This window comes from Nesoenas mayeri (genome assembly GCF_963082525.1).
Source record: "Nesoenas mayeri genome assembly, chromosome: 34".
NCBI lineage: Eukaryota > Metazoa > Chordata > Aves > Columbiformes > Columbidae > Nesoenas > Nesoenas mayeri.
Window position 1 is genome coordinate 272544 of NC_137575.1, and position 25587 is coordinate 298130.

The following is a 25587-nucleotide window of genomic DNA, read 5'->3' on the forward strand; positions in this document are numbered from 1 at the left end:
TTAATTAATCGCCGATTAATCGCTGATTAAGGGAGACCCGCCCGCCGCCGCTGCCGCCGCTCGACTGCGCGCTCCCGCCCCTCCCGCCCCTTTTATCACCTCGGTCGCCACGCCCCCCAGCGCTGAGCGGCGGCCAATCAGAGCGCGGCTCGCCACAGCAACACCCCGCCCCGCGCGGCGCCGCCGCCAATCAGCGCAACCGCGGGAAGGCGCGGCCAATCAGCGATCGGCGCCCCTCAGCGAGGGGGCGGCCAATAGGAACGCGAGGGGGTGGACGCGCGCGGCCAATCAGAGCGCAGAGCGGTTCACACGGTGCTTTATTGAATGAAAGCGCGCGGGCGCGGGAGGGGAAGCGGCCAATCAGAGCGCGTTTAGGCGTCGTCGGGGCGGGGCTTGATGGGGTCCTCGGTCTCCAATAGGTGTCTGAGGCGCTGCCCGTATTGAGCGTCGGTCTCTTCAGGCCCCTGGGGGGGGCGCCCCCCCGGGAGGTGGCGCTCGGCGGCCGCCAGGACTTCCGGCCACGTGTACAAGGGGGCGGGGTCGAGGGGGCGGGACCAGATGAGGCCAACGAGGTATTCGGTGTAGTGAGACCTGGGGGGCGGGGGGGGACGCGGGGACCATAGAGACGGTGGAGGACCCAGAGGGACCATAGAGAGCATGGAGGACCCAGGGACCATAGAGACCCACAGAGACCAGAGAGAGCGTGGAGGACAGAGACCAGAGAGACCATAGAGACCCATAGAGACCCATAGAGACCCATAGAGACCATAGAGACCATAGAGACCCATAGAGACCCATAGAGTACTATAGGGACCCATAGAGACCCATAGAGACCCATAGAGACCATAGAGACCATAGAGACCCATAGAGACCCATAGAGTACTATAGGGACCCATAGAGACCCATAGAGACCCATAGAGCCCATAGAGACCATAGAGACCCATAGAGACCCATAGAGACCATAGAGACCCATAGAGACCCATAGAGACCCATAGAGACCATAGAGACCATAGAGACCCATAGAGACCCATAGAGACCATAGAGACCCATAGGGACCCATAGAGACCATAGAGACCCATAGAGACCCATAGAGTCCTATAGGGACCCATAGAGACCATAGAGACCCATAGAGACCCATAGAGACCCATAGAGACCATAGAGACCCATAGAGACCATAGAGACCCATAGAGACCCATAGAGACCCATAGAAACCCATAGAGACCCATAGAGACCCATAGAGACCATAGAGACCATAGAGACCCATAGAGACCCATAGAGACCCATAGAAACCCATAGAGACCCATAGAGACCCATAGAGACCATAGAGACCATAGAGACCCATAGAGACCCATAGAGACCCATAGAGACCCATAGAGACCTATAGAGACCCATAGAGACCCATAGAGACCATAGAGACCATAGAGACCCATAGAGCCCATAGAGACCATAGAGACCCATAGAGACCCATAGAGACCATAGAGACCCATAGAGACCCATAGAGACCATAGAGACCATAGAGACCCATAGAGACCCATAGAGACCATAGAGACCCATAGCGCCCCATAGGCCCCACTCACCGGCACATCCCGGCCTGTCCCTGCCCCACATCTCGTCCACATGGGGCGTCCTGCAGCCCCTCCCCCGTCTCCTTCTGCTCCATCACCCCACAAGTGCCTGCGACCCATAGAATGTGTGGGGCAGACCCATAGATGGACTCCCCCCCCCCAGCCCCACACTTGTGGGTCTCACCTGAGGCTCCCGGCGGCGCCTCCGTGGTGAATGGGACGTTCCCCATCTGTGGGGAGAGAGGGGCTGACCCATAGATTGACCCATAGATTGACCCATAGAGACCCATAGAGACCCACAGGGACCAATAGAAACCCATAGGGACCCATAAATAACCCATAGAGACCCATAGGGACCCATAACTGACCCATAACTGACCCACAAGTGACCCATAGACTCCCCATAGAGACCCATATGTGACCCATAGAGACCCATAGGGGCCCATAGAGACCCATAAGTGACCCATAGCTGACCCACAAGTGACCCATAAGTGCCCCACAGACCCCCCATAGAGACCCATAGCTGACCCATAGAGACCCATAGGGACCCATAACTGACCCATAGGGATCCATAGAGATCCATAACTGACCCATAGAGACCCATAAATGACCCATAGAGACCCATAGGGGCTCATAACTGACCCCCAAGTGACCCATAAGTGCCCCATAGACCCCCCACAGAGACCCATAACTAACCCACAGAGACCCATAAGTGACCCATAGAGACCCATAGGTACCCATAACTGACCCATAGAAACCCATAGGGACCCATAGAGACCCATAGGGACCCATAGAGACCCATAGAGACCCACAGCTGACCCATAACTGACCCACAAGTGACCCATAGACCCCCCATAAGTGCCCCTTATGGGCCCATAGTGACCCCATAGTGCCCCATAGAGACCCATAACTGACCCATAGAGACCCATAGAGACCCATAGTGACCCCCATGTGCCCCATAGTGACCCCCAAGTGCCCCATAAGTGCCCCACAGAGACCCATAGTGACCCCCAGGTGCCCCACAGAAACCCCCAAGTGACCCATAGGAACCCATAGAGACCCATAGGGACCCATAGGGACCCATAGAAACCCATAACTGACCCATAGAGCCCCACATGTGCCCCACAGCGCCCCCCAAGTGACCCCCCCAGGGTCCCCATAGAGCCACATAGAGACCCCATAGAGACCCATAGAGACCAATAGAGACCCATAGGGACCCATAGGGACCCATAGGGCCCCATAGCGCCCCATAGCGCCCCCCAAGTGACCTGCAGGAGGCGCTGCAGCCGCTGTGGGTCCCAGTCGCGCAGGAAGAACAGGCAGTGCCGGGGGTGGTGGGCGTGCAGGGAGCCCAGCAGGGGGCAGCGCGCTGTGGGGCAGCGCTGTGGGGCACACGGGTCAGACCCACAGCGACACACTGACCCATAGACCCATAGACCCATAGAGACCATAGAGACCATAGAGACCATAGAGACCCATAGAGACCATAGAGACCATAGAGACCATAGAGACCCATAGAGACCCATAGACCCATAGGGACCCATAGAGACCCATAGAGACCCACAGAGACCCATAGAGACCATAGAGACCCATAGAGACCCATAGAGACCCATAGAGACCCATAGGGACCCATAGAGACCATAGAGACCCATAGAGACCCATAGAGACCCATAGAGACCATAGAGACCCATAGAGACCCATAGAGACCATAGAGACCATAGAGACCATAGAGACCATAGAGACCCATAGAGACCCATAGGGACCCATAGAGACCCATAGAGACCCATAGAGACCCATAGAGACCATAGAGACCATAGAGACCCATAGGGACCCATAGGGACCCATAGGGACCATAGAGACCCATAGAGACCCATAGAGACCATAGAGACCATAGAGACCCATAGAGACCCATAGGGACCCATAGGGACCCATAGGGACCATAGAGACCCATAGAGACCCATAGAGACCATAGAGACCATAGAGACCCATAGAGACCCATAGAGACCCATAGGGACCCATAGAGACCCATCCCACCCCATAGATCCCGCCCCATAGATCCCGCCCCACATGTCGGGGGTGGAACCCCATAGAGACCCATAGACCCCATAAAGACCCCATAGAAACCCATAGAACCCATAGGGACCCATAGAGACCCATAGCCCCCATCCCACCCCACAGATCCCGCCCCACAGATCCCGCCCCACATGTTGGGGGTGGAACCCCATAGAGACCCATAGACACCCATAGACCCCATAGAAACCCATAGAGACCCATAGAGCCCATAGAAACCCATCCAGCCCCATAGCCCCCATCCCGCCCCACAGATCCTGCCCCACAGATCCCGCCCCACATGTCAGGGGTGAAAAATCATAGACACCCATAGAGACCCATAGAGACCCATAGAGACCCATAGAACCCAATGAAACCCATCCCGCCCCATAGATCCCGCCCCATAGATCCCGCCCCACATGTTGCGGGTCGAACCCCATAGAGACCCATAGACACCCATAGACCCCATAGAAACCCATAGAGACCCATAGAGCCCATAGAAACCCATCCAGCCCCATAGAGACCCATAGCCCCCATCCCGCCCCACAGATCCCACCCCATAGATCCTGCCCCACATGTCGGGGGTGGAACCCCATAGAGACCCATAGATCCCATAAAGACCCCATAGAAACCCATAGAAACCTATAGAGACCCATCAAAACCCATAGAGCCCATAGAGACCCATCCCGCCCCATAGATCCCACCCCATAGATCCCGCCCCACATGTCGGGGGTGGAACCCCATAGAGACCCATAGAGACCCATAGACCCCATAGAAACCCATAGAACCCATAGAGACCCATAGAACCCAATGAAACCCATCCCGCCCCATAGATCCCACCCCACAGATCCCGCCCCACATGTCGGGGGTGGAACCCCATAGAGACCCATAGACCCCATAGAAACCCATAGAGAGCCATAGAACCCATTGAAACCCATCCAGCCCCATCCAGCCCCATAGCCCCCATCCCGCCCCATAGATCCCGCCCCATAGATCCCGCCCCACATGTCGGGGGTGGAACGTGGTCCGGCAGCCGCTGCAGAACTGGTGTCGGCAGCGCGAGCACTGCAGGTGCAAACAGCCGCCCCGCGCCAGCGCGAACTGCGCCCCACACGCCGGGCACGCTGTGGGGCAGAGGTGTGGGGCACGGGTCAATGTGGGGGGCTGGACCCATAGACCCAGCCCCAGACCCATAGATGTGACCCCAGACCCATAGATCCAGTCCCAAACCTATAGGACAAATCCCACATGTGGGGCACGCTATGGGGCAGGACCCATAGATGTGATTCCAGACCCATAGATCCAGCCCCTGACCCATAGACCTGACCCCAGACCCATAGGTGTGACCCCAGAGGCATAATGCAATATGGACATGGTGTGGGGCAGAGATATGGGGCGGGGGTCAATGTGGGGGGCTGGACCCATAGACCCAGCCCCTGACCCATAGATCCAGCCCCAGAGCCATAGGTGTGACCCCAGACCCATAGATCCAGTCCCAAACCTATAGGACAAATCCCACATGTGGGGCACGCTATGGGGCAGAGATGTGGGGCTGGACCCATAGATGTGACTCCAACCCCATAGATGTGATCCCAGACCCATAGATGTGACCCCAGACCCATAGGTGTGATCCCAGACCCATAGACCCAACCCCAGACCCATAGATCCAGTCCCAAACCTATAGGACAAATCCCACATGTGGGGCACGCTATGGGGCAGAGATGTGGCGCAGGACCCATAGATGTGACCTTAGACCCATAAGTGTGACCCCAGGCCCATAGATGCAACCCTAGACCCATAATGCAATATGGACAGGGTGTGGGGCAGAGATGTGGGGCAGGACCCATAGACCCAACCCCAGCCCCATAGACCCAACCCCAGCCCCACAGATGTCCCCACATCCCCCCCAGTGCAACAGGGACACACTATGGGGCAGAGACGTGGCGCAGGACCCATAGATGTGATCCCAGCCCCATAGACCCAACCCCAGCCCCACAGATGTCCCCACATCCCCCCAGTGCAATAGGGATGCGCTATGGGGCAGAGACGTGGGGCAGGACCCATAGATGTGATCCCAGCCCCATAGACCCAACCCCAGCCCCACAGACCCAACCCCAGCCCCATAGATGTCCCCACATCCCCCCCAGTGCAATAGGGACGTGCTATGGGGCAGAGACGTGGGGCAGGACCCATAGATGTGATCCCAGCCCCATAGACCCAACCCCAGCCCCATAGATGTCCCCACATCCCCCCCAGTGCAATAGGGACGCGCTATGGGGCAGAGCCGTGTGTCAGGGCCCCCCGGGGGGCTGTGGGGCGGGATGTGTGGGGCGGGATCTATGGGGCGGGACCCACCGATGCCGTGGTCGCGCAGGAAGGCCTCCAGCCCCACGGCGGCCGCTTGGGGGTCGCGGCTGCGCAGCCACAGCCCGAAATCGGCGCAGGACAGAGACTCGTGCTGGGGGAGCCACTTGGGGGGCAGCCCCATAAGTGACGGGGGGAGAAGAGTCAGTAAGGGGGCGGAGCCAATGGGACCCATGGAGACCCATAGAGTGACCCATAGGGACCCATAGAGACCCATAGAGACCCTAGAGACCCATAGAGACCCATAGAGTGACCCATAGGGACCCATAGGGACCCATAGAGACCCATAGGGACCCATAGGGACCCATAGGGACCAATGGTCTTGAATGGGGGTCAATGGGGTCAATGGGGTCAATGGGGGTCAATGGGGGTCAATGGGGTCAATGGGTCAATGGAGGTCAATGGGGTTAATGGGTCAATGGGGATCAATGGGGTCAATGGGGGTCAATGGGGTCAATGGGGTCAATGGGGTCAATGGGCGTCAATGGGGTCAATGGGTCAATGGGGGTCAATGGGGGTCAATGGGGGTCAATGGGGTCAATGGGGTCAATGGGGGTCAATGGGGATCAATGGGGTCAATGGGGGTCAATGGGGTCAATGGGATCAATGGGTCAATGGGGTCAATGGGTCAATGGGGTCAATGGGGTCAATGGGGTCAATGGGTCAATGGGTCAATGGGGTCAATGGGGTCAATGAGTCAATGGGATCAATGGGGTCAATGGGGTCAATGTGGTCAATGGGGTCAATGGGGTCAATGGGGTCAATGGGTCAATGGGGTCAATGGGGTCAATGGGGTCAATGGGGGTCAATGGGGGTCAATGGGTCAATGGGGATCAATGGGGTCAATGGGGGTCAATGGGGTCAATGGGGTCAATGGGGTCAATGGGGTCAATGGGTCAATGGGGATCAATGGGGATCAATGGGTCAATGGGGATCAATGGGGTCAATGGGGGTCAATGGGGTCAATGGGGATCAATGGGATCAATGGGTCAATGGGGTCAATGGGGCCAATGGGTCAATGGGGGTCAATGGGGATCAATGGGGCCCCTCTGCCCCACAGCCGCCCCACACCGACCTGTTCCTGGCACTGCGGGCACAGGCGCTGCTGGCACTGGGGACACTGGGCCGGCCCCACGGCGCCCTCGAAGATGAAGCCGAACGAGCACTTGGGGGGCAGGGGGAGATGTGGGGCTGCCCCATAGCGCCCCACGGATCACCCCCCGGATGAGACGCAGCCACCCATACAGACCCATAGACACCCACGAGTAACCCATAGCGACCCATGGAGACCCACAACTGACCCATAGAGACCCACAGAGACCCACAAGTGACCCACAGTGACCCATAGAGACCCATAGAGACCCACAAGCGACCCCCAAGCACCCCATAATGACCCCCAAGTGTCCTATAGCAACCCATAAGTGTCCCATAGAGACCTCCAAGTGCCCCATAGAGACCCCCAAGTGCCCCATAGAGACCCCCAAGTGACCCACAGAGACCCATAGAGACCCCCAAGTGACCCATAGAGACCCACAGAGACCCTCAAGTAACCCACAGTGACCCCCAAGTGCCCCATAGAGACCCATAGTGACCTCCAAGTGACCCATAGAGACCCCCCAGTGACCCATAGAGACCCATAGAGACCCCCGAAGTGACCCATAGAGACCCATAGAGACCCCCAAGTGACCCATAGAGACTCATAGAGACTCCGAAGTGACCCACAGTGACCCCCAAGTGACCCATAGAGACCCATAGAGACCCCCAAGTGACCCATAGAGACCCCCAACTGACCCATAGAGACCCATAGAGACCCCCAAGTGACCCATAAAGACCCATAGTGGCCCCCAAGTGACACATAGAGCCCCATAGAGACCCCCAAGTGCCCCATAGCGCCCCCCCCAGCCCCATAGCTTGCCCCATAGATTGCCCCATAGTCACCTTAGAGCACCATAGGAACTGGGGGTCCTTCTGCAGCTCCAGCTCCGTCAGCTTCTGGCAGAACAGCTGATACGTGGGGGGGTCCAGCACTTGGCGCAGCTGTGGGGCACAATATGTGGGGCAGGGGGTCCCCCACACCCCATAGGGCCCTTCCCAGGACCCCCAGGAACCCCCTGACCCCCCTGTACATGGGGCAAAAACCCACAGATTTGGGGCTTTTGGGGCCCAAAATCACATCCCCCCCCACAACCCCATGATGGCCACAAATCGCCCCATAACTTGCCCAAAATCGCAGGAATTCACCCCAAATTTCACATGTGACCCCCCAAGACCCACAGGAACCCCCTGACCCCCCTGCACATGGGGCTAAAAGCGGCGGTTTTAGGTCATTTTACCAAAAATGTTCAGTATCACGTAAAGTCAATGCACCAAATCCTGTGCCCCTGGGATTCCCAAAAACCCACACGACTCCCCCCAAATCACCCCATAACTTGCCCAAAATCGCCCCGATTCACCCCAAATTTCACAGGGGCCCCCCCCAGACCCCCCCGCACCCCCTGACCCCCCTGTACTTGTGGCAAAAAGCGGCAATTTTGGGTCATTTTACTAAAAAAGTTCAGATTCCCGTATGATGAACGCACCAAGTCCCACGTTGCTGGGATCCCCCAAATCACCCCGTAACTTTCCCAAAACCGCACGGATTCACCCCAAATTTCACAGGGGTCCCCCCCAGACCCCCCCGCACCCCCTGACCCCCCTGTACTTGTGGCAAAAAGCAGCGATTTTGGGTCACTTTACCAAAAACTTTCAGTTTCCCATATGATGAACACACCAAGTCCTTCATCACCGGGATCCCCCAAAACTCACATGACTCCCCCCAAATCACCCCATAACTTTCCCAAAATCATCTGAATTCACCCCAAATTTCACCTGTCACCCCCCCAGACCCCACTGAACCTCCAGACCCCCTTGTACATGTGGCAAAAAGTGGTGATTTTGGGTCATTTTACTAAAAATGCTCAGTTTCCCATATGGTGAACACACCAAGTCCTTCATCACCAGGATCCCCCATAACTCGCACAACTCCCCCCAAATCACCCATAACTTGCCCAAAATCACATGAATTCACCCCAAATGTCACATGTGACCTCTCAAGACCCCAATACACCCTCTCACCCCCCTGTACTTGGGGTAAAAGCGGCGATTTTGGGTCACTTTACCAAAAACCTTAACTTTCCCACAAGGTGAACTCACCAAGTCCTGCGTCATTGAGAGCCCCCAAATCATCCTGTAACTTGCCCAAAATCACCCCGATTCACCCCAAATTTCACAGGGGGCTCCCCCAGACCCCCCTGAACCCCCTCACCCCCCTGTACTTGTGGCAAAGAGCAGCGATTTTGGGTCACTTTACCAAAAACATTCAGTTTCCCATATGAAGAACACACCAAGTCCTGCGTCGTCGAGACCCCCCAAATCACCCCGTAACTTCCCCAAAACCGCACGGATTCACCCCAAATTTCACAGGGGGCTCCCCCAGACCCCCCCGCACCCCCCGACCCCCCCGTACCTGCGTGTCCAGGGTGGAGAAGTAGCAGATCCGGGCGTTTTCGTCGGCCAGGTCGGGTTTCCCGCAGGCGGGGCACACCAGGTCCTGCACCCCCCGCTCCTTCACCCCCACCTGGAAGTGCCCCCGGAAGCACTCGGGGCACAGGGGGCACTCGCAGCCCGTCAGCCACTGCGCCTGGGGCAAAGGGCAAAGGGCAAAGGGCATGGGGGGGGGGGGGAAGGGGGGGGAATGGTGGGGGGGTGGAGGGGGATGGGGGGTGGGGGGGGGGGTTGGGGGGAGGAGATGTGGGGACATATAGAGAGTTATAGGGACATATAGGGACGCATTGACCCCATTGACCCATTGACCTTATTGACCCATTGACCCAGTGACCCCATTGACCCATTGACCTTATTGACTCAACGACCCCATTGATCCATTGACCCCCACTGACCCCATTGACCCATTGACCCCATTGACCCCCATTGACCTCAATGACCCATTGACCGATTGACCCATTAACCCTCATTGATCCCATTGACCCCATTGAACCATTGACCCCATTGACCCCCATTGACCCCATTGACCCTCATTGATCTCCATTGACCCCATTGACCTTATTGACTCAACGACCCCACTGACCCATTGACCCCATTGACCCATTGACTCAATGACCCCATTGACCCCCATTGATCCCATTGACCCATTGACCCCCATTGATCCCATTGACCCATTGACCCCCATTGATCTCCATTGACCCATTGAACCCATTAACTCATTGACCCCATTGACCCATTGACCCCCCTTGACCCCATTGACCTCGTTGATCCCATTGACCTCCATTGACCCCCATTGACCCCCATTGACTCAACGACCCCATTGACCCATTGATCCCCATTGACCCCATTGACCCCCATTGCCCCATCACCCCCATTGACCCCCATTGACTCAATGACCCCATTGACCCCATTGACCCCATTGACCCCATTGACCCATTCACCCCATTGACTCAATGACCCCATTGCCCCCATCACCCCCATTGCCCCCATTGACTCAATGACCCCATCACCCCCATTGACCCCATCACCCCCATTGCCCCATTGACCCCCATCGCCCCCATTGCCCCATCACCCCCATCACCCCATTGACCCCCATTGACTCAATGACCCCATTACCCCCATTGACCCCATTGACCCATTCACCCCATTGACCCCCATTGACTCAATGACCCCATTACCCCCATTGACCCCATTGACCTCCATTGACCCAATGACCCCATCACCCCCATTGACCCCATTGACCCATTGACCCCCATTGACTCAATGACCCCATTACCCCCATTGACCCCATTGACCCCCATTGACCCAATGACCCCATCACCCCCATCACCCCCATTGCCCCATTGACCCCCATTGACTCAATGACCCCATTACCCCCATTGACCCCATTGACCCATTCACCCCATTGACCCCCATTGACTCAATGACCCCATTACCCCCATTGACCCCCATTGACCCCATTGCCCCATTGACCCCCATTGACCCAATGACCCCATTGCCCCCATCGCCCCCATTGACTCAATGACCCCATCACCCCCATTACTCCCATCGCCCCCATTGACTCAATGACCCCATCACCCCCATTGCCCCCCATTGCCCCATTGACCCCCATTGACTCAACGACCCCATCACCCCCATCACCCCCATCGCCCCCATTGCCCCATTGCCCCCCATTGCGTCATTGACCCCCATGTCCCGTTACCTGCTGCCGGGGCAGGTCCCAGCCGCAGAGGCGGCACTGGCAGCGCAGGCGGCTGCGCAGCGCGGCGGGGTCGGCGCAGCCCCCCACGGCCTCCAGCAGCTCGGCCAGGGGGGGCGGCTGCCCCAGCGCCCCCAGCTCCCGCGCCAGCGACACCAGGAGACGGGCCCGGCCCCAGCTGCGCAGCCCCAGCAGCGCCAGCGCCCGCCGCGTCACCGCCTGCACACACACACCGGTACGGACCAGTATAAACCAGTACGGACCAGTACGGAACACTATCAACCAGTATAGACCACTACGGAACAGCATGGGGGGTATGGGGTAATAGAGACCCATAGGAGCCTGGGAACAACCCCTCCACGTCCCAGGAGTGCTAACCAGTATAAACCAGTATGGACCAGTATAGACCACAATGAACCAGTATGGACCAACAAGAACCAGTATACACCGGTATAAACCAGTATGAACCAGTATGAATCAGTATAGACCCATTGACCCCCATTGACCAATTAACCCATTGACCCCATTGACCCATTGACCCCCATTGACCCCATTGACCCATTGATCCCCATTGACCCCTATTAACTCCCATTAACCCCACAGACCCCCATTAATTCCCATTGACCCCCATTGATCCCCATTGACCCCATTGACCTCATTGACCTCATTGACCCATTGTCCCAATTGACCCCCATTGACCCCATCGCCCCCATTAACCCATTGACCCCGTTGCCCCCATTAACCCATTGACCCATTGACCCCATTGACCCATTGCCCCCATTGACCTCATTGCCCCCATTGACCCCCATTGATCCCCATGACCCCGTTGCCCCCATTGATCCATTGCCCCCCATTAACCCATTGACCCCCATTGCCCCCATTGCCCCCATGACCCCATTGCCCCATTGACCCCATTGCCCCCATTGATCCCATTGATCCCATTGTCCCCATTGACTCATTGACCCCATTGACCCCATTGCCCCCATTGACCCCATCGACCCATTGACCCCCATTGACCCCATTGACTCCCATTGACCCCCATTAACCCATTGACCCCATTAACCCATTGACCCCATTGACCCATTGACCCCGTTGCCCCCATTAACCCATTGCCTCATTGACCCCATTGACCTCATTGACCCCATCGCCCCCATTGACCCATTGACCCCATTGACCCATTGACCCCATTGCCCCCATTAACCCATTGACCCCGTTGCCCCCATTAACCCATTGACCCATTGACCCCATTGACCCATTGCCCCCATTGCCCCCATTGCCCCCATTGACCCATTGCCCCCATTGCCCCCATTGCCCCCATTAACCCATTGACCCCATTGACCCATTGCCCCCATTGACCCCATTGCCCCCATTGACCCCCATTGATCCCCATGACCCCGTTGCCCCCATTGATCCATTGCCCCCCATTAACCCATTGACCCCCATTGCCCCCATTGCCCCCATGACCCCATTGCCCCATTGACCCCATTGCCCCCATTGATCCCATTGATCCCATTGCCCCCATTGACCCCATTGACCCCATTGCCCCCATTGACCCCATCGACCCATTGACCCCCATTGACCCCATTGACTCCCATTGACCCCCATTAACCCATTGACCCCATTGACCCATTGACCCCCATTGACCCCATTGACCCCCATTGACTCCATTGACCCCATTGACCCCCATTAACCCATTGACCCCATTGACCCCATTGACCCATTGACCCATTGACCCCATTGCCCCCATTGACCCCGTGACCCCGTTGCCCCCATCACCTGTGGGTCGGGCCCCTGGAGGTCGATGGGCGGCTCCGTGCGCCGCCATTGGCCGAGCAGCAGGGGGCGGAGCTTCTGGCGCTGCAGGTCCCGCAGGGCCCCCCATAGGCTGCCCCCGTTCTGCAGGAGGGCGGGGCCGGCCACGCCCACTTCCGGGAACCCCAGGGCGGCCAGAGACCGCAGCTGGAACCAGTACAGACCAGTACAGACCAGTACAGACCAGTATAGACCCATAGGGACCAATATTAACCCAACCCACCCTCTCTATGGGTCTCTATGGGTCCCTATGGGGCTCTATGGGTCTTTATGGGTCCCTATGGGTCACTCTATGGGTCTCTATGGGTCTCTATTGGGACCCATAGACTCCCCAGGGTCCTAAAACCCGCCCTCCCTATAGATCCCTATGGGTATCTATGGGTCCCTATGGGTCTCCATGCATCCCTATGAGTCCCTATGTCCTCTATGGGTCCCTATGAGTCTCTATGGATCTCTATGGGTCCCTATGAGCCACTCTATGGGTCTCTACGGGTCACTCTATGGGTCCCCATTGCTCTCTATTACAACCCATAGACTCCCCAGGGTCCTAAAACCCACTCTCCCTATAGATCCCTATGTGTCTCTATGGGTCCCCATAGGTCCCTATGGGTGTCTATGGGTCCCTACGGGTCTCTATGGGTATCTGTGGGTCTCTATGGGTCACTCTATGGGTCTCTATGGGTCCCCATTGGTTTCTATTGCGACCCATAGACTCCCCAGGCTCCTAAAACCCACCCTCCCTATAGATCCCTATGTGTCTCTATGGGTCTCTATGGGTCCCCATAGGTCCCTATGGGTCTCTATGGGTCCCCATGGGTGTCTATGGGTCCCTATGGGTCACCCTATGGGTCTCTATGGGTCCCCATTGGTCTCTATTGTGACCCGCACCCTCCCCAGGGTCCTAAAACCCGCCCTCCCTATAGATCCCTATGGGTCCCTATGGGTCTCTATGGGACTCTATGGGTCTCTATGGGTCCCCATGGGTCCCTAAAGTCTCTATGGGTCCCCATGAGTCCCTATGGGTCCCTATGGGGCACTCTATAGGTCCCTATGGGTCACTCTATGGGTCTCTATGGGTCCCCATTGGTCTCTATTGGGACCTGCAGCCTCCCCAGGGTCCTAAACCCCCCCCCAGGGTCCCACCCCCCCCAAGCCCCGCCCACTCCCCATAAGCCCCGCCCACCTGCCTCCTGCGCCGTCCAATGGCAGCCTGCAGGGCCTGCTGGGCGTGGCCGTGGGCGTGGCTCCAGGCCAGCCCCGCCTCCCTGATGGACAGCGGCCCCAGCCCCGCCCCCCGCCCCGCCCCCGCCAGCCCCGCCCACGCCTCCCCCAGCGCCGCCTTGGCCACGCCCACGGCCACGCCCACCGGGCCGCCCAGCGCCCAGGCCACGCCCACCACGGCTTCCGGGGCCACGCCCTGCGCCTCGGCCTCCTGCAACCGGAACAGACCAGTATGGACCAGTACGGACCAGTATAGACCAGTACGGACCAGTACTGACCGGTATGGACCAAGATGGACCAGTACGGACCAGTACAGACCAGTACGGACCAGTATGGACCAGGATGGACCAGTATGGACCCCATTGACCCCCTCATTGACCCATTGACCCCATTGACTCCATTGACCCCATTGACCCCATTGACCCCCATTGACCCCATTGACTCCATTGATCCCCATTGACCCCATTGACCCCATTGATCCCCATTGACCCCATTGACCCCCATTGATCCCCATTGACCCATTGATCCCCATTGATCCTATTGACCCATTGACCCCCATTGACTCCATTGACCCCACTGACCCCATTGACCCCCATTAACACATTGACCAATTGACCCCATTGACCCCCATTGACCCCATTGATCCATTGACCCCATTGACCCCTATCGACCCATTGACCCCATTGACCCATTGAACCCCATTGACCCCATTGACCCCCATGGACCCCATCGACCCATTGACCCCATTGGCCCCCATTGACCCATTGACCCCCATTGACTCCATTGACCCCATTGACCCCCATTGACCCCATTGACCCCATTGACCCATTGACTCCCATTGACCCCATTGACCCATTGACCCCATTGACCCCATTGACCCATTGACCCCCATTGACCCCACTGACCCCGTGACCCCCATTGACCCCCATTGACCCCATTGACCCCATTGACCCATTGACCCCATTGACCCCATTGACCCCCATTGACCCCTGACCCCTGCCCCCTCACCCTGACTAGCGCCACCATCCTCCTCCCGTCGTCCCGCAGGCGTCGCTGCCGCTCCAGTTCGCGGGCGGGGCCGGGGTGGGCGGGGCTTGTGAGGGCGAGGTCCGAGGGGGCGGGGTCAGCGCTGGGCGGGCCTTTGGTGGGCGGGGCTTCGATGGGCGGGACTGGGATGGGTGGGGCCGGGGCGACCTGGAGATGGAGCAACAGAGAACAATAGACACCCGGACGCCTGGGTCCCTTGGGGCACTCCTGGGTCCCCCCAGAACTCCTGGGTCCCTTGGGGCACTCCTGAGTCCCTCTCGAACTCCTGGGTCCCTCCCTGAACTCCTGGGTCCCTTGGGGCACTCCTGGGTCCCTCCTGGCTCCCTTGGGGCACTCCTGGGTCCCTTGGGGCACTCCTGGGTCCCTCCCGAACTCCTGGGTTTCTTGGGGCACTCCTGAGTCCCTCTTGATCTCCTGGGTCCCTTGGGGCACTCCTGGGTCCCTCTTGATCTCCTGGGTCCCTCCCTGAACTCCTGGGTCCCTCCCAGCTCCCCTGGGGCACTCCTGGGTCCCTCCTGGCTCCCCTGGGTCCCTCCCAGCTCCCCTGGAGCACTCCGGGGTCCCTTGGGGCACTCCTGGGTCCCTCCCGAACTCCTGGGTCCCTTGGGGCACTCCTGGGTCCCTCCCAGCCCCCCTGGGGCACTCCTGGGTCCCTGGGGCACTCCTGGGTCCCTCCTGATTTCCTGGGTCCTTTGGGCACTCCTGGGTCCCTCCCAAACTCCTGGGTCCCTTTGGGCACTCCTGGGTCCCTGGGGCACTCCTGGGTCCCTCCCAGCCCCCCTGGGGCACTCCTGGGTCCCTGGGGCACTCCTGGGTCCCTCCCAGCTCCCCTGGGGCACTCCTGGGTCCCTGGGGCACTCCTGGGTCCCTCCCAGCCCCCCTGGGGCACTCCGGGGTCCCTGGGGCACTCCTGGGTCCCTCCCAGCCCCCCTGGGGCACTCCGGGGTCCCTGGGGCACTCCTGGGTCCCTCCCAGCTCCCCTGGGGCACTCCTGGGTCCCTGGGGCACTCCTGGGTCCCTTGGGGCACTCCTGGGTCCCTCCCGAACTCCTGGGTCCCTTGGGGCACTCCTGGGTCCCTCCCAGCTCCCCTGGGGCACTCTGGGGTCCCTGGGGCACTCCGGGGTCCCTCCCAGCTCCCCTGGGGCACTCCGGGGTCCCTGGGGCACTCCTGGGTCCCTGGGGCACTCCGGGGTCCCTCCCAGCCCCCCTGGGGCACTCCTGGGTCCCTGGGGCACTCCTGGGTCCCTTGGGGCACTCCTGGGTCCCTCCCGAACTCCTGGGTCCCTTGGGGCACTCCTGGGTCCCTCCCAGCTCCCCTGGGGCACTCTGGGGTCCCTGGGGCACTCCGGGGTCCCTCCCAGCTCCCCTGGGGCACTCCGGGGTCCCTGGGGCACTCCTGGGTCCCTGGGGCACTCCGGGGTCCCTCCCAGCCCCCCTGGGGCACTCCTGGGTCCCTGGGGCACTCCGGGGTCCTCACCGGGGGGGGCGGGGGCCTCCCCGCCAGCCGCGGGCGCTCGCAGACGCCGCACAGGACGCTGGGGCCGCCGTTCAGGAACGTGCAGGACGCGCAGGCCCAGCTATAGGGGCACACGCGCCTATAGGGGCCTATAGGGGCCTAGAGACCCCCTTAGAGCCCCAGAGAGCCCCATAGAGCCCCATAGAAACCCATAGACCCCCATAGAGCCCCACAGAACCCCATAGACCTCCATAGAGCCCCATAGAGTCCTATAGAGCCCCATACAACCCCATAGACCCCCACAGACCCCCATAGAGCCCCACAGACCCCCATAGAGCCCTATAGAGCCCTATAGAGCCCCATAGACCTCCATAGAGCCCCATAGAGTCCCATAGAACCCTATAGAGCCCCATGGAGCCCCATAGAGTCCTATAGAGCCCCATAGACCCCCACAGACCCCCATAGAGCCCTATAGACCCCCATAGAGCCCTATAGACCCCCATAGAGCCCCATAGAACTCCATAGAACCCTATAGAGTCCCATAGAACCCCATAGAGACCCATAGAGCCCCATACCGCCCCATGGAGCCCCACAGAACCCCATAGAGCCCCCTAGACCCCCAGAGAACCCTATAGAGCCCCATAGAAACCTATAGACACCCATAGATCCCTATAGATCCCTATAGACCCCCATAGAGCCCCCCAGAGTCCCATAGACCCCCATAGACCCCTATAGACCCCCACAGAACCCTATGGACCCCCATAGAACCCCACAGACCCCTAGAGAGCCCTATAGACCCCCATAGACCCCCATGGACCCCTATAGACCCCCATAGAGCCCTATAGAGCCCCATAGAGCCCCATAGACCCCCATAGAGCCCTATAGGTGCCCATTGTGCCCCCCACAGGCAGTGTTAACACGTATATAGGGGACCTATAGGGTCTGTACGTTACCCGGGCTCCTCAGGGGGGGCGTCACCTGGGGGGGAAAGGGGGTATCAGCACCTATAGAGCCCCTATGGAGCCCCCAAGGTATATAGGGACCCCATAGAGCTCCTCTATCCTATGGAGACCCTATAGAGCCCCATAGAGCCCCTCCAACCATATAGAGACCCCATAGAACCCCATAGACCCCCCCAACCATATAGAGACCCCATAGAGCCCCTCAAGCATATAGAGACCCCATAGAACCCCATAGAGCCCCCCAACCATATAGAGACCCCATAGAACCCCATAGGGCCCCCCAAGCATCTAGAGACCCCATAGAGCCCCCCAGCCATATAGAGACCCCATAGAACCCCATAGGGCCCCCCAAGCATCTAGAGACCCCATAGAAACCCCCAACTGTATAGAGACCCCATAGAGCCCCCCAAACATATAGAGACCCCATAGAACCCCCCAACCATATAGAGACCCCATAGAGCCCCCCAACCATATAGAGACCCCATAGAACCCCATAGAGCCCCCCAGCCCTATAGACACCCCATAGAGCCCCCCAAGTTGCTACAGCCGCCCCCCAGACCCCATAGATCCCCTGTAAGGTACAGAGCCTATAGGTTCCCATACGTTTCGGGGTCTCCGCGTCGGCCAATGCGGGAGAGTCGGGCGCCAGCGGCTCCTGGGGAGACCAGTATGGACCAGTATGGGCCAGTATGGACCAGTGACCCCCCATTGACCCCCATTGACCCATTGACCCTCCATTGACACATTGACCCCCACTGACCCATTGACCCTCATTGGCCCCATTGACCCATTGCCCCCCATTGCCCCCCACTGACCCATTGACCCCATTGACCCCCATTGACCCCATTGACCCCATTGATCCATTGACCCCATTGACCTCATTGACCCCATTGATCCATTGACCCCATTGCCCCCATTGACCCCATTGATCCCATTGACCCCATTGATCCCATTGATCCCCATTGACCCATTGACCCATTGACCCCATTGACCCCATTGATCCCATTGACCCCATTGACCCATTGACCCCCATTGACCCCATTGACCCCATTGACCCATTGACCCCCATTGCCCCCATTGACCCATTGCCCCCATTGACCCCATTGATCCATTGACCCCATTGACCCATTGACCCCATTGCCCCCATTCTCACCTCAGTCCCCACCAGCATCTGGGTGAAGAACTGGGGGTTCGGGTGCTGGTTCTGAATGGGGGAGAACAAACCCAGACCAGTATGGACCAGTATAGACCAGTATGGACCAGTGACCCCCCATGAGCCCCCAAGTCCCTCCCAGTATAACCCTATGGGTCTCTATGGTCTCTATGGGTCTCTATGGGTCTCTATGGTCTCTATGGTCTCTATGGGTCTCTATGGGTCTCTATGGGTCTCTATGGTCTCTATGGGTCTCTATGAGTCTCTATCGGCCTCTATGGGTCTCTATGGGCCTCTATGGGTCTCTATGATCCCTATGGGTCTCTATGATCTCTATGGGTCTCCATGGGTCTCCATGGTCTCTATGGGTCTCTATGGTCCCTATGGGTCCCTATGGGTCTCTATGGGTCTCTATGGTCTCTATGGTCTCTATGGGTCTCTATGGGGGTCTATGGGTGTCTATGGTCTCTATGGGTCTCTATTGGTCTCTACGGGTCTCTATGGTCCCTATGGTCTCTATGGGTCCCTATGGGTCTCTATGGGTTTCTATGGTCCCTATGGGTCTCTATAGCTCTCTATGGTCTCTATGGGTCTCTATGGGTTTCTATGGTCCCTATGGGTCTCTATAGCTCTCTATGGTCTCTATGGGTCTCTATGGTCTCTATGGTCTCTATGGTCTCTATGGGTCTCTATAGCTCTCTATGGTCTCTATGGCTCTCTATGGGTCTCTATTGGTCCCTATGGTCTCTATGGTCTCTATGGGTCCCTATGGGTCTCTATGGGTTTCTATGGTCCCTATGGGTCTCTATAGCTCTCTATGGTCTCTATGGGTCTCTATGGGTTTCTATGGTCCCTATGGGTCTCTATAGCTCTCTATGGTCTCTATGGGTCTCTATGGGTTTCTATGGTCCCTATGGGTCTCTATAGCTCTCTATGGCCTCTATAGGTCTCTATGGTCTCTATGGGTCTCTATAGCTCTCTATGGTCTCTATGGCTCTCTATGGGTCTCTATGGGTCTCTATGGGTCTCTATGGTCTCTATGGTCTCTATGGGTCTCTATGGGGTCTCTATGGGTCTCTATGGGTCTCTATGGGTCTCTATGGTCTCTATGGGTCTCTATGGGTCTCTATGGGTCTCTATGGGTCTCTATGGTCTCTATGGGTCTCTATGGTCTCTATGGTCTCTATGGTCTCTATGGGTCTCTATGGCTCTCTATGGGTCTCTATGGTCTCTATGGTCTCTATGGTCCCTATGGGTCTCTATAGCTCTCTATGGTCTCCATGGGTCCCTATGCGTCTCTATGCGTCTCTATGGACTCCCCAGGGTCCTAAAACCCTCCCCAGGGTCCCTACATCCCCCAAGTTTCCCAGCCCCCCATCCCTCCCATTGTACCCCAGTCTATCCCAGTGTGCCCCAGTCTATCCCAGTGTGCCCCAGTGTGCCCCAGTGTGCCCCAGTGTGCCCGCGCACTCACGGCCAGCAGCAGGTCGAGCTCGGTGCGCAGCAGCAGCAGCTCGGCCGTCACGGCCGCCACGCGGGACACGTCGGGGCCCACGGCGCCCGGGGGGAACCCCAGACCCTCGGGGGACTCGCACGTGTAGCCCAGCAGCCGCAGCACCGCGCGGCCCCCCTGCAACGCATGGGAGATATAGGGACACAGAGGGGCCGGGGGGTGGGGGGGGCCATGGGGGCGGTGGGGACATTGGGGGCGATGGGGGCGATGGGGGTGATGGGGGTCTATGGGGGTCCATGGAGTCAATGGGGCTCACTGTGAGTCAATGGGAATCAATGGGGGTCAATGGGGGTCAATGGGTTCAATGGGGGTCAATGGGGGTCAATGGGTTCAATGGGGGTCAATGGGGGTCAATGGGAATCAATGGGAATCAATGGGAGTCAATGGGAGTCAATGGGGGTCAATGGGGGGCAATGGAGATCAATTGGGGTCAATGGGGAGCAATGGGGGTCAATGGGGTCAATGGGGGTTAATGGGGGGCAATGGGGATCAATGGGGGTCAATGGGAGTCAATGGGAGTCAATGGGAATCAATGGGGGTCAATGGGGGGCAATGGGGGGCAATGGGGATCAATGGGGGTCTATGGGGGTCAATGTGGTCAATGGGGTCAATGGGTGTCAATGGGGGTCAATGGGTCAATGGGGTCAATGGGGTCAATGTGTCAATGGGTCAATGGGGGTCAATGGGTCAATGTGTCAATGGGGTCAATGTGTCAATGGGTCAATGGGTCAATGTGTCAATGGGGTCAATGGGTCAATGGGTCAATGGGGTCAATGGGTCAATGGGGTCAATGGGTCAATGGGTCAATGGGTCAATGGGGTCAATGGGTCAATGGGTCAATGGGTCAATGGGTCAATGGGTCAATGGGTCAATGGGGTCAATGGGTCAATGGGTCAATGGGTCAATGTGTCAATGGGTCAATGGGTCAATGGGTCAATGTGTCAATGGGTCAATGGGTCAATGGGTCAATGTGTCAATGGGGTCAATGGGGTCAATGTGTCAATGGGTCAATGGGGGTCAATGGGTCAATGTGTCAATGGGGTCAATGTGTCAATGGGTCAATGGGTCAATGTGTCAATGGGGTCAATGGGTCAATGGGTCAATGGGGTCAATGGGTCAATGGGGTCAATGGGTCAATGGGTCAATGGGTCAATGGGGTCAATGGGTCAATGGGTCAATGGGTCAATGGGTCAATGGGTCAATGTGTCAATGTGTCAATGGGGTCAATGTGTCAATGTGTCAATGGGTCAATGTGTCAACGGGTCAATGTGTCAATGGATCAATGGGTCAATGTGTCAATGTGTCAATGGGTCAATGGATGAAGGCGTCACCTGCACGGCGTCCACGGTCCTGCGGAACACGGGGTTCCCGAACCTGACGAGGCGCCAGTGCCGGGGGGGGCGGGGCTGCAGCAGGTTGCGCCCGTACTTCTCCAGGATGCTGAGCGCCGTGCGCAGCACCGCCAGCCGGGACACATCCAGCCCCCCGCGCGGGGACACCTGCGGACAGCACCGCACTATGGCTCTATGGGCTCTATGGGCTCTATGGGGCTCTATGGGCTCTATGGGTCTCTATGGGGCTGTATGGGCGCAGCGCCGCCAGCCGGGACACATCCAGCCCCCCGCGCGGGGACACCTGCGGACAGCACCGCACTATGGCTCTATGGGCTCTATGGGCTCTATGGGGCTCTATGGGCTCTATGGGTCTCTATGGGGCTGTATGGGCGCAGCGCCGCCAGCCGGGACACATCCAGCCCCCCGCGCGGGGACACCTGCGGACAGCACCGCACTATGGCTCTATGGGCTCTATGGGCTCTATGGGGCTCTATGGGCTCTATGGGTCTCTATGGGGCTGTATGGGCGCAGCGCCGCCAGCCGGGACACATCCAGCCCCCCGCGCGGGGACACCTGCGGACAGCACCACACTATGGCTCTATGGGCTCTATGGGTCTATGGGCTCTATGGGCTCTATGGGCTCTATGGGGTCTATGGGCTCTATGGGTCTCTATGGGCTCTATAGGCTCTATGGGTCTCTATGGGTCTCTATGGGCTCTATGGGGCTGTATGGGCGCAGCACCGCCAGCCGGGACACATCCAGCCCCCCGCGCGGGGACACCTAGGGACAGCACCACACTATGGGTCTATGGGCTTTATGGGTCTATGGGCTCTATGGGCTCTATGGGCTCTATGGGTCTCTATGGGTCTCTATGGGTCTATGCGCTCTATGGGGTCTATGGGTCTATGGGGTCTATGGGGCTGTATGGGCGCAGCACCGCCAGCCGGGACACATCCAGCCCCCCGCGCGGGGACACCTGCGGACAGCACCACACTATGGCTCTATGGGCTCTATGGGGCTGTATGGGGTCTATGGGCTCTATGGGTCTCTATGGGCTCTATAGGCTCTATGGGTCTCTATGGGTCTCTATGGGTCTCTATGGTCTCTATGGTCTCTATGGTCTCTATGGGCTCTATGGGCTCTATGGGTCTCTATGGTCTCTATGGTCTCTATGGGTCTCTATGGGTCTCTATGGGGCTCTATGGGGCTCTATGGGCTCTATGGGTCTCTATGGGGTCTATGGGGTCTATGGGGCTGTATGGGCGCAGCACCGCCAGCCGGGACACATCCAGCCCCCCGCGCCGGGGCGCCTGGGGACAGCACCACACTATGGCTCTATGGGCTCTATGGGTCTATGGGCTCTATGGGCTCTATGGGTCTCTATGGGTCTCTATGGGGCTGTATGGGTCTCTATGGGCTCTATGGGCTCTATGGGGTCTATGGGCTCTATGGGCTCTATGGGGCTCTATGGGTCTCTATGGGTCTCTATGGTCTCTATGGTCTCTATGGGTCTCTATGGGGCTCTATGGGCTCTATGGGTCTCTATGGGCTCTATGGGGTCTATGGGGCTGTATGGGCGCAGCACCGCCAGCCGGGACACATCCAGCCCCCCGCGCCGGGGCGCCTGGGGACAGCACGGACCTGGGGTCTATGGGGTCTATGGGTCTATGGGTCTCTATGGGTCTCTGTGGGTCTCTGTGGGTCTCTGTGGGTCTCTGTGGGTCTCTATGGTCTCTATGGCTCCCTATGGGTCTCTATGGCACTCTATGGTTCCTTATGGGTCTCTATGGGTCCCTATAGATGTCTATGGCTCCCTATGGGTTTCTATGGCACTCTATGGCTCCCTATGGGTCTCTATGGGTCTCTATGGCACTCTATGGTTCCCTATGGGTCTCTATGGGTCTCTATGGGTCCCTATGGGTCCCTATAGATCTCTATGGCTCCCTATGGGTTTCTATGGCACTCTATGGTTCCCTATGGGTCTCTATGGTTCCCTATGGGTGTCTATGGCTCCCTATGGGTCTCTATGTGTCCCCATGGTCTCTATGGGTCTCTATGGATCTCCATGGTCTCTATGGGTCTCTATGGTCTCTATGGGTCTCTATGGTTTCTATGGGTCTCTATGGGTCCCTATGGTCTCTATAGGCCCCTATGAGCTCTATGGGTGCCTATGGGTGTCTATGGGGCTGTATGAGCCTATTGGGATCTATGGAGTCTATGGCTCCCTATGGGTCTCTATGGCTCCCTATGGTCTCTATGGGTCTCTATGGGTCCCCATGGGTGTCTATGGGACTCTATGGGTCTCTATGAGCTTATTGGGATCTATGGAGTCTATGGGTCCCTATAGACTTATTGGGATCTATGGGTCTCCATGGCTCCCTATGGGTCTCTATGGGTCCCTATCAGTCTCTATAGAGCCGTATGAGTCCCTATAGCTCTCTAGTGTCTCTATGGGTCCCTATAGACTTATTGGGATCTATGGGTCTCTATGGGTCTCTATGGGTCTCTATGGTTCCCTATGGATCTCTATAGCTCACTATGACACTCTATGGTTCCCTACGGGTCTCTGTGAATCCCTATAGCTCCCTGTAGATCTCTATGGGTCTCTATGGGTCCCTATGACACTCTATGGCTCCCTATGGGTCTCTATGGCTCCCTATGGGTCTCTATGTGTCCCTATGGGTCTCTATGGTCTCTATGGGTCTCTATGGTCTCTATGGCTCCCTATTGGTCCCTATGGGTCTCTATGGGTCCCTATGGCTCCCTATGGTCTCTATGGCTCCCTATGGCTCCCTATGGCTCCCTATGGGTCTATGGGTCTCTATGGGTCTCTATGGGTCTCTATGGGTCCCTATGGGTCTCTATGGGTCTCTATGGTCTCTATGGGTCTCTATGGTCTCTATGGGTCTCTATGGGTCCCTATGGGTCTCTATGGGTCTCTATGGCTCCCTATGGGTCTCTATGGCACTCTATGGTTCCCTATGGCTCCCTATGGGTCTCTATGGGTCCCTATGGCTCCCTATGGGTCTCTATGGGTCCCTATGGGTCCCCCACCCCCCACGTCCCCCCCCTCCGCACCCTGGGCACGTTCTCCAGGACCATTTTGTCCACATCCAGCATCCTCCACTTGTCCCGGGGGGGTCTCGGCAGCACCAGCAGCGGCTGCAGCTCCGGGGGGGCCGGGACTTGGGGGTCCCGCACCAACGCCCCCCCCAGGGCGCCCCACAGCGCCCCCAGCTCCGCCATCCTGCGAAAACGGGGCGAAAACACCTCATTTCGGGCAAAAACGGCGAAAAACCGGCGTTTCTAGGCCTGGGAATGATGGGGGGGGCGCTTTTGGCGGGAAAAGGGTTTTGGCGGGAAAACGGGGGCGCGGGGTCAACCGCGTTTTGGGGGTTAAATAAGGGGTTTTGGGGCATAAATTGGGGGTTTGGGGGATAAATTGGGGGTTTTTTGAAGGGAAATGGGGTTGTTTTGAGGGGAAAATGAGGGTTTTAAGGCAAATTTCTGTCAGAAAAGCCGCCCCCCCCCCCCCCCCGGGTTAAACGCGGTGGGTGAGGCGCTAATGGGAAGCGCGGCGGTTTTGGGGGTTTTAAGGGGTTTTTAAGGGGTTTTGGGGGGTTTTAGGGGGTTGTGGGGGTGGGGGGGGGTCCTACCTGCGGGGAAGCGGCGGGAAAGGGTGAAAAATGAGGCAAAACGGTGCGAAAAAGGCGCAAAACGGCGGAGGAAACAACGCGGGGGAGCGACGGCGGCGCCAAAATGGCGGCGGGCGGCGAGGCCACGCCCACGAGCGGGCTGCCCTCAGCGCCAATGGCCGCTGCGCGGCGTCAAAGCCACGCCCAGCTTTTACCCCTCCAACCAATCGCA

General features: G+C 58.2%; 1 protein-coding gene across 1 annotated transcript; it reads right to left on the minus strand.

Annotated features, from left to right (window-relative positions):
* Positions 1-306: 306 nt before the first annotated feature.
* On the minus strand, positions 307-25491 carry RNF31 (ring finger protein 31). The gene is made up of 21 exons (XM_080361590.1): positions 25377-25491; positions 24799-24967; positions 21717-21884; positions 20347-20502; positions 18873-18923; positions 18323-18374; positions 17711-17735; positions 16779-16878; positions 15262-15447; positions 14216-14464; positions 12997-13179; positions 11224-11439; positions 9484-9657; positions 7917-8015; positions 7054-7143; positions 5970-6084; positions 4620-4738; positions 2834-2947; positions 1750-1795; positions 1578-1674; positions 307-591 (listed from the first exon to the last, which is right to left on the minus strand). Exons 2-21 carry the CDS (start codon positions 24964-24966, stop codon positions 372-374), a joined length of 2628 nt encoding a protein of 875 aa, XP_080217716.1. The 5' UTR covers position 24967; positions 25377-25491; the 3' UTR covers positions 307-371.
* Between the last annotated feature and the right edge of the window lie 96 nt (positions 25492-25587).